Source organism: Leopardus geoffroyi, chromosome B2, assembly GCF_018350155.1.
Source record: "Leopardus geoffroyi isolate Oge1 chromosome B2, O.geoffroyi_Oge1_pat1.0, whole genome shotgun sequence".
Lineage (NCBI taxonomy): Eukaryota > Metazoa > Chordata > Mammalia > Carnivora > Felidae > Leopardus > Leopardus geoffroyi.
In genome coordinates this window covers 99014612-99031796 of record NC_059332.1, presented here as the reverse complement: position 1 = coordinate 99031796, position 17185 = coordinate 99014612, and the positions used below count along the sequence as shown (strand labels likewise).

At 36.9% G+C, this 17185-nt stretch overlaps 1 protein-coding gene across 4 annotated transcripts in view; it reads right to left on the bottom strand.

Moving 5' to 3' along the window:
- The window catches only part of FIG4 (FIG4 phosphoinositide 5-phosphatase), a 131072-nt gene that overhangs the window by 88559 nt on the left and 25328 nt on the right, over positions 1 to 17185 (bottom strand). For all 4 annotated transcript variants that reach the window (XM_045499254.1, XM_045499255.1, XM_045499256.1 and 1 more), the window contains exons 4-7: positions 15437 to 15593; positions 11216 to 11266; positions 5172 to 5320; positions 1686 to 1814 (exon numbers count right to left, since the gene is read on the bottom strand). In XM_045499254.1, coding sequence (XP_045355210.1) covers positions 1686 to 1814; positions 5172 to 5320; positions 11216 to 11266; positions 15437 to 15593 — 486 coding nt within the window. The remainder of the gene's footprint in view (positions 1 to 1685; positions 1815 to 5171; positions 5321 to 11215; positions 11267 to 15436; positions 15594 to 17185) is intronic.

Below are 17185 nucleotides of genomic sequence, written 5' to 3'. Positions count from 1 at the left end.
CTAGGCTAGGTAATGTGTGTAAACCAGTGCCTGTCCTATGGCAAATGCTGAATAGATAACAATTCCTTTTATTATCATAAAGACTTCCAAAATTCATTACATGCTTGATAACTAGGAAACTAGATTCATCATCTAAACTAATGGGCTTTAAAATTATAATCCATGGTGCTATTCCTTATTCTAAAAAAATAAACATTTTTACTGTGCTTAATATATGCCTGGCCCTGAGTTAGCTCTTGGCAATACAAAAGTTTGGAACTACCTTTTAGAAAATGCCTTTAGAAACTGTGGCACATTCCTTTTTGCGCTCTTGGTGGTGAAAACCTTGTGTTCTTTCCAGGTAGATTTCACTTTTGGAAACAGAGAAAGTAATTCGGAGCCAAATCTCATTATTCAGTGAATACACCAAGCAGATAATACTACTCACTGCTTGAAAATGATTATAAAGTAATGATCTCAAGTGTCGCACATAAATCTCACTCATTCCCATTTCAAACCTCCTCTATGTCCTCAGCTAGCCTCCCTTCTTCCCTCATTCGCCATCAAGAAGGTACCACCGGCTGCCTTTAAGGCTAACCTCTCTAGATATACCCTGGATCCCACTCCTCCCGAATGCTCTGGTGCAAGAAGGAATATTAATTAATTACATTTACCCACTTAATGGTCTCAAAACAAAAAAGTCCTTTAAAGTTTTCACTCTAGGTCTTAAAAAAAAACCAAGGCACAAGAATGTCAACCAGAAAATAAGCTAAGTGTACAAATGCCCTACATGATATCGAAAAGGGACAGGAAAAACCTAAATACCACTCCTAGAAAGTATACACTGCCTTTCTAAACCTCGTAGCATGATAGCACTTTCTTGAAAGGTTTCAACCATAGCTAGAAATTAAGTATAAGGAAAAAAAAAATATTTGTAACATTGAACTCGAAATCAGCTTAACCCAAGGTTCAACCTACTTCTACTTAATCTGTTACGTCCCTTCCCAATCCAGGCTTTTAGGACATTATGCCTGAACCACTGCAATCTCTTCCTAACTCCTGTCCCTGTTCTAGTATCATTTTTCTTAATCCAGCTTGAAAACAGATGTCAACTCAACCCTCCTAAGTACTCCCATCTACATTACCCTCTTGAAAAAACTTTCCAAAATTCAGGCACCAAACCCAAAATGCTTACTTAGTCTGACCACCAAAGCGGTCTGGTGACCGGCAATCTGACTCCCCACTACCCATGACATTGTACCTCCCAGGGATTTTACATGCAGAATGAAATTACTCCCATGACCTTCTCTACCCCTACGCTCATGATGCTTCCCCCCACCTATGTGCTCACCCCCTGCTTGCTGCTAAGGTCTGACTTTTGTTTAGAGCCCAGGCCAAGCCTGCCCCATCCTCCCCACCTGTCAGTGATTCTGCTCCTCCTCTCAAATAAGAATGATACTTACTGCCTATATCCCTTACTGTGCATGCAGCATTTTCTTCCCTGTTGTTTATCCTTTTGTGTACAAAATAGACCTGTTCAAATGGATTGCATTCCTCTGTATTTCCACTACCCTGTATCATGGGCAAGTTTTCCTGCTGGGTGCACAGAATGGTAAATATAATCTTATAATTCATATATGGTTTCCTACAAATTGACACAGCATAAGTTTAATAATATATATCTTAGTTTTTTTGAAAAAGGATACTTGACTGTCCACAGAACCCATGAATAATATACAACAGCCAGTCACGATGCACAGTATTCTTAATTATATCCAGAAGTTCACCGTTCCACACATACTTCATATAAGGCTCACTGCAGATCCCAAATACTCCTGAAAAATAAAACTTGGTATCAGAAAGATAAGGAAATGGGTCAACGCTCCACTCATTTTTAAGTTCTTAAGATTTTAACTTCAAAATAAAATGCCTGGTTAATAGCACTGACATTTTCAGTGGATATAATTCACGTCATCACTCAGAACAGCACAGAACTGTGCTGATCCTGTATAAAGTAAAAGAATAAACACATTTTTCTGATTTGTGAGAGCTTTTAACCTAAGAGAAAGGAAAACAATAGGGAAATTAAGGACACATGCACAAATACATGACTAAGACCAAGAGACAGCACTTAAGCTGGCTGGAAGCATTGCTCTGGGGTCAGGCAGCCGGGGTCCAAATACTGGCTCTGCCCCTCATCAGCAGGGTGACAGGTGTGACGAAGAGCGTTACTTACTATCTCAATGCCTCTGCTTCCTCAATCATACCTGTGTCATGTGGTTGTTGTAAAGATGAAATAAGTTGGAAATGCACATAAAGTGCTTTGAACCAGACTGGTGCCTTACTGATACTTCCATAAGTGATATAGCTATTATCACATCAAGTTTTTTCTTTGTGAAGAAATCAATTTCATCAAACATGATTTCAGCATATCCAGATACATTTATTAAACATCAACAAGTTTATAAAACTTACATAAAGTACAGCATAAGAAATAAGTATAGTTAAAAGATAATGGCTTAAAAGACTAAAAAGTTCTGGGTAGCAGGCTATTTTCCTTCTCAAAACATGGTATGTTAAGAGTGTTTATATACTACGACAAATACACTTGGTTTGATTCATAAAAACTAAATCTTCTCTGCCCTTTCAATGCTTTACACAAAGCATGAATAGTACACACATGAACTAGAGTCCAGTCTTTGCCACTTACCAGACTCTGTGACCTCTGGTGAGTTGCTTAAACATTTCTGAACTGTGAAATGATGATACTACTACTCACCTCAGAGATAGGTTCAGATTAAATTAACATACCCAAAGTAACTAATACACTGCCTGACAGAGTAGAGACTTTTAAAAAAATATATTATTGTTTTTGTTTTCTACCTACCCCATACCTTCTACCCTTACTCTCTGTTTCCTATCAGCTTCCCCCTCTGTGGTAAGAGAATAGTGTACCCACCAAAAGATGTGTGTGTCCTAATCACCAGAACATGTGAATATGTTATGTTACATGACAAGGAGAAATTGAAATTCAGATGGCATTCAGGTTGTTAATTAGAAGACCCTGAGATGGGGAGATTATTTTGGATTATCTAGGTGAGCCCAGTGTGATCACAGGGTCATGGTAAGGAAAGAGGAAAGCAAGAATGTGAATGTCAGAGTGACGTAACGTAGGAAAAAAACCTCACTGGCCATTGTTGGCTTTGAACACGGAAGGGGCCCCAAACCAAGGAATGTGGGCAGCCTCTAGAACACGGAAATGGCAAGAAAATGGATTTTCTCCAGGGTGTCAAAAAAGGAACGCAACCCTGCCAACACCCTAATTTTAGTCCACTGATACCTATTTGGAACTTCTGACTTCTGTAACATAGTACATTTGTTTAGTTTCAAGCCACTTAAGTTTGCAGTAATTTGTTATAGCAGCTATGAAAACCTAATACACAATATTATTCATATCTGCCAAGTAGAACTGCTCTAGAGAGGATAAAAAAATTAAGTGGCTTTTAGAGGCTTAATTAGGATTCCAGAACAAATATTCAAATTCATATTTAGGATGACAGTGCAAATTTAGTAATACTTTTAGCTTTTCTATTACGAAGCGTGGTATTTAGAAGAAATGATGCAAACAAATATTCAGGCACACATTGCCTTATCCTCCACCTGTGTCTGACAGTATAGGTTACAATTTGGGAGTCTGAACCAGGGCAAATTTATGTGGTCTGGATGTTCTGAGGTAGGTGGGGTGTACTGAGTTTGGCCTCAGTATAAGAGAGTCAATCTAATAGGTTAATAATAGTCAAGGGCAATGCCAGGGATGATATTCAGTTTAAGTAACACTCTAAGTCTACTTAGAGTGAACAAGAACCTTTGGCAAAATGTTAATAGGGCACAGCCTCTTCTTGAGTGTCCTGCAAGGACAAACTTTCTGCAACTTTAGATTACATTCTACCTCTCCACCCACATCTTCATCACCATTATTTAAGTTGCACAGAGCAAGGTGACCAAGACACCATTGACTTACTATGTCTCCATAGTAAATCCAATTCAGCTAAACTACTTTAAGCCTGAAACGATTCCTTCACAATATTCACTTTAGCTGTGCCCCTGGCTTTAGAGTTCTAGACCAACCCAAAAATCCAGGGATAAAGGTACCATTCTGCTGTGTGACCAGTTGGTCTAGGATTTCCAGGGTGACCCTAGACTAGTCACATGTGGTCCTGCAGTGATCCTCCAGTGGCCCTGACATAAAAAGGCCTGTCTTGATACCATATGGTTTCACTCTTATGTGGATCCTGAGAAACTTAACAGAAACCCATGGGGGAGAAGAAGGAAAAAAAAAAGAAAAAAAAAAAAAAGGTTAGAGTGGAAGAGAGCCAAAGCATAAGAGGCTCTTAAAAACTGAGAACAAACTGAGGGTTGATGGGGGGTGGGAGGGAGGGGGGGGTGGGTGATGGGTATTGAGGAGGGCACCTTTTGGGATGAGCACTGGGTGTTGTATGGAAACCAATTTGACAGTAAACTTCATATATTGAAAAAATAAATAAATAAATAAAATAAAATAAAATAAAATAAAATAAAATAAAATAAAATAAAAAGGCCTGTCTTGCTTGACTCTTGGGTCAAGCTGGGACCAATCAAAATAAGAACAGTTTTTGATATGCTGTACTGGTTCCTCAGCACACTGGCCATGTGATCATAATCTCTACACCTAGGTTTTCCACTTAGTATTTATTTCTTTAAAAGTGGCATCATATCTACTGAGCAGAGTTTTTATGAGAATTAGAGATACTGCAGCAAATGTCTAGGACATAACAGATAACCCATGATGAGTTTTTTCCAAAACTCTCCAAGAAGTAAAATAGTGGTGTATTCTCCAATATTCAAAAAAACCAATTCCCCTTTCAAACTTCACCACATGTCTAGACCTAAAATGTATTCCATTAAAAGTACATGGAAATTTCCTAGGAAATATCAGCACACAATTTTCTGGCTAGCCCACAAATGAAATCACATCATGATTAACGGTCTCTCCAAAAATGAACTGGTCAAGTTCATGTATCTGGAACAACCTCATGTAAGGACAAAGAACAATAAGGGATAGAGAAATATGAGGGAAATGTGAGTTAATTTCATGAGATGCCATTTCACGGATGCCGTATTAACATGCGTTAGATGTGCTGAAAACCACCTACCACTTCCACCCTGTGTAATTAATCCTTCATCTTCAAAGATGTCGAAACTCTCCTGGCGAGTCTGGGTTGTTTCTGACTTTAACATCTCCAGGGGCATTCGCAAGACAGTGAGATTATATTGAAGTGAGTGAGACAAATCATAGCTGTAACTAAGAACATAACTGAAACTTAGTAAGAATTATAAAAGCAAAACATATTTCAGTCTTGGCTCCTATATGGAATTAAAAACTGTCAACTATATTAGCACCTGTTCTGTTACTTGGAAGCGATGCTATTCAAGCAAGCACTATAAAACCATGAATGTAACTGGAAATTTAAAAATCACTGCATCCCTAAAAAAATTAAAAACAGAAATACTTTCAAGCCAGTAATTCCACTTCTGGGTATTTACCCAATGAAAACAAAAACACTAATTTGAAAGATATATGCTCCCCTATGTTTATTGCAGCATTATCTACAATAGCCAATATATATATGGAGGCAACCTAAGCGTCCACTGAAAACAATAAAAAAGAATGAGCTCTTGCCATTTGCAACAACAAAGATGGACTTAGAGGGCATTACACTAAGTGATATAAGTCAGACAGATAAAGAGAAATACTGTATGATTTCACTCAAATGTGGAATCTAAAAAACAACACAAACAAAAACAGAAACAGACTCATAAGTGCAGAGAACTGGTCATTGCCAGTGAGGCGAGAATGCAAGATGGGCAAAAGAGATAAAGGGGATTAAGGGGCACAAGCTTAAAATTATAAAGTAAGTAAATCACAGGGATGAAAAGCACAGCATAGGGAATATAGTCAATAATATTGTAATGATGTTGTATGATGATAGATGATGACTATACTTACCATGATGAACACTGAGTAATAAGCAGAATTGTCAATTCACTATGTTGTACACCTGAAACTAATATAATATTGTATGTCTACTATGGTTCAATTAAAAAATAGGGCACCTGGGTAGCTCAGTTGGTTGAGCATCCGACTTCAGCTGAGGTCATGATCTCACAGTACATGAGTTTGAGCCCCGCATTGGGCTCTGGGCTGACAGCTCAAAGCCTGGAGCCTGCTTCAAATTCTATGTCTCCCTCTCTCTCTGTCCCTCCTTCACTCATGCTCTGTCTCTCTCCCTCTCTCTCAAAAATCGATAAACATTAAAAAAAAAAAAAAACTTTTAAATCACTGCATGACTTAGGCATTTGCACAATTAGAAATATATGAGAAACCAACATTCACTGACTTTCAATGTGCATTTTTTGCTTTACAGTGAGATCAGTATAACGTCACAGCCTTGTGCAAAGAGGTCACACTCTCATACGTATCTGAATAGAGTTGTATAGATGTTACAGTATCTATGCAATAGTGCATGGTCTGTACTCTAGTTTACCTATGAACAAAAATAATCCTATTAATTTTTAGTGGCAGTTCCATAACTGACTTCATAATAAAACAGGAATAAGAAAATAATACAGGGGCATCTGGGTGGCTCAGTCAGTTAGGCATCCAGCTTCGGTTCAGGTCATGATCTCATGATTAGTGAGTTCAAGATCCGCGTCAGGCTCTGTGCTAACAGCTTAAAGCCTGGAGGCTGCTTCGGATTCTGTGTCTCCCTCTCTCTCTGTCCCTCCCCCATTCTCTCTCTCTCTATCTGAAAAATAAATAAACATTAAAAAAATGTTTTAAAAGGAAAATACAAGCCATTATGATAAAATTTGTTTTAGAAGAGTAATACTCATCCAAAGTTATCACAGTCTTTGCAAATAAAATTTGGCTTTGAGGCCATAAGAAACCCATTTTACAATTCTGATTTCACATAATTAATAATTTTTAAAGTATGTCTAGTTACATATTTTAGCACAGAATGTCATCTAGAATTCATGTGTACCCAAATTCATAAAGATGGCTGCAATTTTGTCTGAAGACTCACAAATTATTTCAATTATTATTTCTTCTTTAATTTATTCATATAATTTGATTGAAATTTATTTTTTTCATTTGTGAAATTCAATTTTACTACATTTGCTAGATGAAGCCATTAATTTTACTAGTATCTAATCTCAGGGATAAAAGTTGTATTAAGAAGTTGGTTTTTCAATCATATTTACAATAGCATCAAAAAATAAAATACGATGGAATAAATTTAACCAAGGAGGAGAAAGATCTTACACTAAAAATTGTAAGACACTGATGAAATAAACTGAAGATACAAACAAATGGAAAGATTCCGCATGTTCATAGATCAGAATTAATATTGTTCAAATGTCCATACTACCCAAAGTCATCCACAGATCCATATCAAAATTCCAATGACATTTTTCACAGAGGTAGAACAAACAATCTTAAAATTTGTATGGAACCACAAAAGACCACCAATAGCCAAAGCAATCTTAAGAAAGAACAAAGAGGGGCGCCTGGGTGGCTCAGTCGGTTGAGCGGCCGACTTCGGCTCAGGTCACGATCTCGCAGTCCGTGAGTTCGAGCCCCGCGTCAGGCTCTGTGCTGACAGCTCGGAGCCTGGAGCCTGTTTCGGATTCCGTGTCTCCCTCTCTCTGACCCTCCCCCGTTCATGCTCTGTCTCTCTCTGTCTCAAAAATAAATAAACATTAAAAAAAAATTAAAAAAAAAAAGAAAGAAAGAACAAAGATGGAGGCATCACACTTTCAGATTTCAAACTTTTTTACAAAGCTACAACATTCAAAGTAGCGTGGCATAAAAATAGACACATATGTAGATCAGTGGAATAGAACTGAAAGCCCAGAAAGAAACCCATGCATACAGAGTCAACTATTTGACAAGAGAGCCAAGATGACACATGGAGAAAGGATAGTCTCTTCAATAAATGGTGCTGGGAAAACTGGATAACCACATGCAAACAATGAAGTTGGACTCTTGTCTTACACCACTCACAAAAACTAACTCAAGATGGATTAAAGACTTAAATGTAAGACCCCAAACTGTAAACTTACTAGAAGAAGACAAAGGGGAAAAGCTCTTTGACATTAGTTTTAGCAAAGCTTTTATGGATATGACACCAAAAGAACAGGCAACAAAAGCAAAAATAAATAAGTGGGACTACAGCAAACTAAAAAGCTTCTGCACAGAAAAAAAATCAACAAAATAAAAAGGCAACCTATGTAATGGGAGAAAATATTTACAAACCATGTATCTAGTAAGGGGTTAATATCCAAAGCACATACGGAACTCATATAACTCAAGAGCAAAAAATTAAAAAATAAAAAATAAAAAAAAACCCAAACAAAAAAACACAAAACAAATCACCAAAACGAAAACCAAACAATCCAATTAAATAATGGGCAAAGGACCTGAATAGGCATTTTCCCAAAGAAAATGCCCTACAGACACATGAAAAAATGTTCAACATCACATCAGGGATGCAAATTAAAAACACAATGAGATTGCAACTCATATCTGCTATAACGGCTATTATCAAAAAGACAAGAGACAAGTGTTGGTTAAGCTATGGAGAAAAAAGAATGCTTGTGCACTGCTGGTGGGAATGTAAATTGGTTCAGTCACTGTAGAAACTGTATGGAAGTTCCTTAAAAAACTAAAAATAGAACTACCAGGGATGCCTGAGTAGCTCAGTTGGTTGAGCAGCCGACTCGATTTCAGCTCAGGTCATGATCTCAAGGTCTGTGAGTTCGAGCCCTGCATCAGGCTCTGCACTGACAGCACAGAGCCTGCTTGGGATTCTCTCTCTCCCTCTCTCTCTGCCCCTCCTCTGCTCGCATTCTCTGTCTCTCAAAATAAAAAAATAGAACTGCCATATGATCCAGTATTCCCACTTATGAGTATATAGCCAAAAGAAATTAAATCATCATCTTAAGAGATATCTGCATACCCATGTTGACTGAAGCATTATTCACGATAGCCAAAACATGGAAACATCCTAAGAGTCCAGAAATAGGTAAATGGATAAAAAGGATATGGTGCACGTACACACACAGATATCATTCAACCATAAAAATAAAAGACAGAAATCCTGCTATTTGCAACAACATAGATGGAACTTGAGGGCAGTATACTAAGTGAAATAAGTCTGATTATTTCCATATGTTCTCACTTCTATGCAGAATCTAAAAAAGCCAAATAAGCTGTGTACTGGTCACATGGTACAAACTCCCAGCTATAAGACAAAAAAGATCTGGGCATCTAATGCATAGCATGGCAACTGTAATTAACAGTAATGAATTACAACCTAAAATTTGTTAAGAGCACATCTGGAATGTTTTCAACACACACACACACACACACACACCCCTCCTCATAATTATGTGAGGGGATGGAGGTGTTGACTAACCTTATTGTGGTAATTATGTCATATTATTTGTGTGTATCTAAACATCACGTTGTACACCTTAAACTTATAGATGATATATGTCAGTAATACCTCAATACGCGCAGGGGTGGGGGGGGGAGGGATGTTGATTTTCGACTTTTAAAAATCAATTTTTTCCTAGTTAGAGTAACTGCTTTATTCCAGCCGAATCTTAAGAATGTAGTATATGCTTTTTGAAGCTTACTTATCAGACACAAAAACCTCAACCAACATATTTTACTTATGGGATGACTTGGCCAGAGAGCTCAGTGTCAGGATACAAACGAAGTTGACATCATGAAGCAGAGGACCATTTCTAACAGCACCACCAAGCTGCAGTGATAACTTGCAGATGCTATAAACATAAAATTAAGCAACAAAGACAGAGAAGCAGATGACTGAGATAAACACAATGGAAATATACATTCAATAAACATTTGAGGAAGTGAAAGTTTTTTCTTTAGGAGCCCTTCAATATATACTACTGTTAAAATAATGAACTCCCTTCAGTTTTATGAAGACATAACCCATTCTATATAGTAAGCACGTTTTTCTTTATTTCATAGGTAAACAAGTGGTCAACTGTATAAACAATTTAAAGGGGTGCTGGGGTGGCTCAGTTAAGCGTCCGACTCTTGATCTCAGCTCAGGTCATGATCTCACGGTTTGTGAGATCCAGCCCCACGTGGGCTCTGTGCTGATAGCACTGAGCCTGCTTGAGATTCTCACTCTCCCTCTCTCTCTGCCCCTCCCCTGGCTCACACTTACATGTGCTCTCTTTCTCAAAATAAATAAATAAACAAAAAAAAAGTGGCTAATGTTAAAAAAATTTTTTTTAATAAATTTAAAATAATGCATCAGTGCATGGCATCAGGAGTTACAACACTCTAGGCCCTCATTTAGTCCTTAGCACTCATGTCCTTTTTGGTGCATGCTATTTTATGTTCTACCTTTTTAGTTTGGATATTACAGCTGACAGAATTTTCCACTTAGCACAATAACTCTGTATCTCCTAGGCCTACATATTGGCCACATCAGTGGTGGTATAATACTCTATCACAATGCTCTGTTAAAATTTACTTGCCTCTCATTCAACTATTGGTATTTGGGTTGTCCCTGCATTGGCTGGCTTGCTCGCTTGGGGCTATCATAAACAGAGAAGCTATAAGTGTCCCTTTATAAACAGGAATTAATATTTTCTCTCCTAATTTATTTTCTTAGGATATATTTTCACAAATACTTAATGCTACATTCCTCTTCAGGAAAACTATTAATTTACAATGCCATTAGCGGTATCTTGGTATTGCAATAGTTCTTCCTATCCTGAATTTGTTTTAATTTTGCTAGATGGTTAACTAAACGAACTGTGAAATGGTTACAACTCTGTATTTAGAAACTGAATGCAAATTTCATTTTGTAATTAAAAATTACAAAATAAGAATATTTCATTAAAATTCCACCTAAAACAAAGAGGATGTTTATAGTGAGAACAGTTGCCCTTTAATTTGCCCATTCAATATTCAATTATAAGATTTTTAAAGGGAAGAAATACCTGTACCTTTATGTTTTTAGATGAAATAATTTGGCCAATAAAAAAAATAAAGGAAGTACTATTGTGTTCTCTGATTTTGTTTTTACTTCCTGGAAAATAATATAAATATTTAAGTGACTAACAAGAGAAAAACTAAGTTTAGACTTACCTAAAGTAAAAATTGCTAGATAGGTCCACATTTTGAAAGATTCGTAGATACCTAAAAAGAAAAGCATATTACATTCACATAATACTATTATTTTGCATAGCTTAATTATACTCACATATACATTTATATCTGTGAATACTCTCATTACAACTGAGGAATTCAGGGGCCACCTGGCTGGCTCAGTTGGTAGAGCATGCAACTCTTGATCTCGGGGCTGTGAGTTCAAGTCCCATGATGGGTGCAGAGATTACTTAAAAATAAAATATTTTTTAAAAACCCTGGGGAATTCAATCCATAGCTGCAGTAGGGATTTCATCTGAAGCAATTCCTAAGTCTGTTGATTGTCCCTTCAGAGACCCTTAACTTTATAGTTTGACCACTTCCTCATCCCTGATTGTGCCAGAGAGGGAGAGTCATGTACTGAGATGTGGGGCACTTAGACTCAGGGCAAGACAGAAGTAAATACTGTTCTTGTTTTTACAATTATGTGCTTTGCAAATGCTTTGAGGTTGGAGAGAGGAGAGTAATGAAAACAAGCAAAAATGTTCGTGGGTCACCATGATTTTAAGTTGTAAAGTTTTTCAACTGCAAAAAACAAAACAAAACAAAACAAAACAAAAAAACAACAACAAAAAAACCAAACGTACAGAATAAAATATCTGCATATCTATCCCTCAGGATTAATACATGTTAACATTTTTTCAAATTCTTTCAACTTTTTAAAGACTTTTGATCACAAACGGGTACTGAGTTTGTTAAGCATATTTTCTACAAATATTAAGATGATCATAGTTTTCCCCAAAATATTTTAATGTAGTGAAGTACTCCAGCAAAATTTTCTAGTGTTGGGGCGCCTGGGTGGCTCAGTCAGTTAAGCGTCCGACTTCAGCTCAGGTCACGATCTCGCGGTCTGCGAGTTCGAGCCCCGCGTCGGGCTCTGGGCTGATGGCTCAGAGCCTGGAGCCTGTTTCCGATTCTGTGTCTCCCTGTCTCTCTGCCCCTCCCCCGTTCATGCTCTGTCTCTGTCTCAAAAATAAATAAACGTTAAAAAAAAAATTAAAAAAAAAAGTTCTGATACAACCATGCATTGCAGGAATAACCTCTACTTCTCATTTTGTATAAAATGTTGAGTTGTACTGTATTTGTATTTCCTAATATTTTACCAAATCTTTTTTTAAGTTTATTTATTTACTTTTTAGTAATCTCTGCACCCAACATGGGGCTCAAACTCATCACTCAGAGATCAAGACTTGCATGCTCTTCCAACTGAGCCAGCCAGGCACACCACCAAATCTTTTAACTTAAGTGACTTATTGCATTAGATAGTTTTATAAATACGTTACAAGTTTTACCTATCTAGTAATACTACTTCAGCCTACCTATAACAAACTATTAATATAATTGTATCTTGCTCTGGATAATGTCCACTGCTACACAGTATTAATCCTACAGTAATTTCACTCTTTATTTTAATAAATAATTTTAATTTTTTAATTATTTTAAAAATTTATTTATTTTTGAGAGAGACAGAGTGTGAGCTGGGGAGGGGCAGAGAGAGAGAGAGAGACAGAATATGAAGCAGGCTCCAGGCTCTGAGCTGTCAGCACAGAGCTTAACGCGGAGCTTGAATTCACAAACTGCTAGATCGTGCCCTGAGCTAAAGTCAGACACTTAACCGACTGAGCCATCCAGGTGCCCCAGTAATTTCACTCTTTAAAGACAGTCAAATCACTATATAGAACAACATAATTTGTTTTACCATTCCTGGCTAAAGAATCATAAAGATGAGGTTTATAAGTAATAACCTCTTCAACTTTTTCTCACCCCTTAGATTCACATGTGCTGGTCTGATTCACTTTTTTAAAAAAAAATTATTACTGGAGTACAGTTGACAAAAATATTATATTGGTTTCAGGTGTACAACATGGTGATTTGACAATTCTGTACGTTACTCAATGTTCACTATGATAAGTGTACTTACCATCTGTCATGATACAACATTATTACAATATTATTGACTATATTCCCCATGCTGTACTTTTCATCTTCATGACTTATTTATAACTGGAAGCTTGTACTTCTTAATCCCCTTCACCTATTTCACCCATCCTCCCACCTCTGCTCCTATGGCAACCACCAATTTGTTCTCTGTATTCATGAGTCTGTTTCTGGTTTTGGTTTGTTATTTGTATTGTTTTTCAGATTCCACATATAAATGAGATCACATGGCATTTATCTTTCTCTGTCTGACTTATTTTACTTAGCGTAACACCTTCTAGGTCTACCTATGTTGTCACGAATCACAAGAGCTCATTCTCTTTATGGCTGAGTAATATTCCATGGTGTGTGTGTGTGTGCGTGTGTGCGGGTGTGTGTGTGTGTACACACATATGCACCACATCTTATTTATCCATTCATCTATGGATGGATACTTGAGTTGCTTCCACATCTTGGCTACTGTAGATAATGTTGCAATAAACATAGGGTTGCATGTATCTTTTTGAGTCAGTGTTTTTGTTTCCTTTTGGGAGTACCTAATTTACTTTTAATCAACATACTATGCCTTCCTGTAAGATATGCAGGATATAATTTTTTTCAGTTAGTATAAGACAAAGGACTACTTTATCTGTTAAATTCTTATTTAATCTGAATAAGTAAATAATCTGAAACCAATTATTTTTTGACAACTCCATTTCCATATATCATCAAAGACAGTATCATGAGAGTCCAAAATCCTCTAAGAGGTTCTTAAGCAAGAGAGCCACACCACCTTTAAATTTTGGCTCATGTATCTAGAACAACACTATAAAAGTATAGAGTGTAACTAAAATTTAAACTTAAAAACAAATAAGCATGCCTAACTTTGTTCCATTTTAACCTTTATTATGTTCATAATAAATAAATTTATGTATTAAGATAAATCAATTTTATTCTTTTCTCTATCAACTTATTAATAGCCTTTTCCCACATTCCCAAGGCTCCCAAGGCTCTAATTTCCCTCCAAAACTTTTTAAAGATTTCAAATCTACAGAAAAATTGGAAGGAAAAATAGTACAATAAATCCCATTATGTCCTTCGTTTGAATTCACTGTTAGATCTCTCTCCTTAAACACACACATGCACATTCCCTCTTTTTAAATACACAAGTACGTTTTATTTTCCTAAAGCATTTTCAGTAAGTAGCAGGCATGATGACACTTCACTCCTAAATATTTTAGTATATATCTATTATGAACAAAGATAATCTCCTTAAAAAAAAGAATATCATTTTTACACTTAAAATTTAATATTGATTCAGTACCTCCTAGTATATAATCCACGTACAAACTGTGCACATGAAGTTCTTTGCAGCTCTGTGTGTAAATGCACACACCTGTGCACGCACACATACATTTTAATCCAGGATCCAACAGATATTCATGTGCTGCATCTGGTTGTCATGGCTGTTCTAAAATCTAGAACAGTCCTCTGGCTTTTTCGGTCTTTGATGACACTGTCATCTTTAAAGAGTTCAGGCCAGTTGTCTTACAGAATGTCCCACAAGATGGGTTTGTCTGATTATTTCCTCATGCTCAGATTCAAGTTAACATTGCCAGAGGGGAGGGGGTTGGATTGGAGGATGGGTGAAATAGGTGAAGAGAATTAAGGGGTATAAACTCCCAGTTGTAAAAGAAATCACAGGGATGAAAAGTACAGCACAGGGAATGTAGTTAATAACACTGTAACAATGTCATATGGCAACAGACAGGAACCACACTCATCATGGTAAGCACAGCATAAAAAAACAAATACATATATATTTTTAGCAAGAAAACTATGCAGGTAATCTGTGTCCTTCCCATTGCTTCACACTAAGAGGCAGATAATGTCAGTTTTGTCACATGATGCTAAGTTTGAACATTTGGGTTAAGTATGTTTGCCATTCTTTTTTTTCTTTGTAAATAAAAAGATTCATGGAGTTGATGTTGAGACTGAGTGAATATTCTTCCCTCAATAACATTTCACCTAATGCCTTTAGTAGCTGTTGTTGATCCTCACCTGAATCAACTGTTGTAACAGAGGTTAATAATAGACCTTGGACAAAACTACAGAATTCTGAGCTAGTATTTTGCATCTTTAACATAATACCTATAATATTTTGACTGTATTTTGTTTCCTAGTTGGTCTACCACATTTAAAAAACAACAACAACAACAAACAGTAGTTACCACTGCTACATACCGGGCTTCATCAGGATGAGTAATTCGTACAGAATCGTTGGGTATATAGATCATATTTGTATCTTCAACCTTATATATTGCATGACCTCCAATATCTGCCATCTTCCTCCTTTTAGTTATTAACACAATATAATAGCCTTCTAGAAACCTCACAAAACCTATGCAACAAAAAGAAAGATAAAGTTTCCTACACTTAGCAATGCTTTTAGATATATATTTAACATTTATTTATTTTTCAGACAGAGAGAGGCAGAGCATGAATGGCGGAGGGTTAGAGAGAGGGAGACACAGAATCTGAAACAGGCTCCAGGCTCTGAGTTGTCAGCACAGAGCCCGACGCGGGGCTCGAACTCACGGACCATGAGATCATGACCTGAGCTGAAGTCAGCTGCTTAACCGACTGAGCCACCCAGGCGCCCTAGATATATATATATATATATTTTTTTTTTTTTTTAATTTATTTAAAAAAAAATTTTTTTTTTCAACGTTTATTTATTTTTGGGACAGAGAGAGACAGAGCATGAACGGGGGAGGGGCAGAGAGAGAGGGAGACACAGAATCGGAAACAGGCTCCAGGCTCTGAGCCATCAGCCCAGAGCCTGACGCGGGGCTCAAACTCCCGGACCGCGAGATCGTGACCTGGCTGAAGTCGGACGCTTAACTGACTGCGCCACCCAGGCGCCCCCCTAGATATATATTTAAAAGGCAAAAGTTTTCTGACACATTTCCTACTTTATTTCTGATTCACAGCCATACACATTTTCAGTGGTATTATAATTAATCTCCATACTGACATATATCTCACTTAAAAAATACTACTCTAAACCATTTTATCTCAGTCATTCTTTTATATTTAGTCTCATTCCAAATAGGATTGATGTGCTTTAAGCAAAAATATACATAAGATTAAGGGGAGTCGGTTATTTAATAGGTATAGAGTTTCATTTCACAAGATGAAAAGTCCTAGAGATCTGTTGCACAACAAGGTATGTATAGTTAACATTATTATACTGTACACTTGAAAATGGCTAAGACTGTAACTTTTATGTCATATTTATACACATATGCAAACTAAATCAATATATATACTAGTAAAAAGTACATAAAAGCAAACAGAAAACCAAGTAAGTTTTCAGAAACTTATAGTACTGTGCTAACATGCACCTGTGAATCTCGATGGGGGATAAAGATTAAGAACCTCATCCTCTTTTTTAAAAAGAAATTAACCAGGGCACCTGGGTGGCTCAGTCACTTGAGCAACCAACTTCAGTTCAGGTCATGATCTCACAGTTCGTGAGTTCGAGCCCCTCATCAGGCTTGCTGCTGTCAGTGAAGAGCCCGCTTTGGATCGTCTGTCCCCCTCTCTCTTTCCCCTCCCTGACCCCCACTCACAATCTTTCTCTCTGTCAAAAATGAATAAACATTTATTTTTTAAATAAACAAATAAAAATAAAAATAAATTAACCAAAGGATAAGTTCTGAGGAACATACTTTGGGACATGTTGCTCAAAAGGAAGAATAAACTTCATAGATTCCTGATTACTAGTAGCAAAACCCAACTGGAGCCACCTTTAAAAAAAGAAATTTATATTAAGGGTACTGAGGTGATCCAAGGCACCAATGGGCAACAATATGATTGGGCTTCCGAAAAACACCTAGTGTCAAGATCTGAACATGTGCTCCATTCTTCTCTCTATATATAGACTAGCCTCCTCCACAGACCAGCCCCCTCCACTTCTCTGGAAATGTG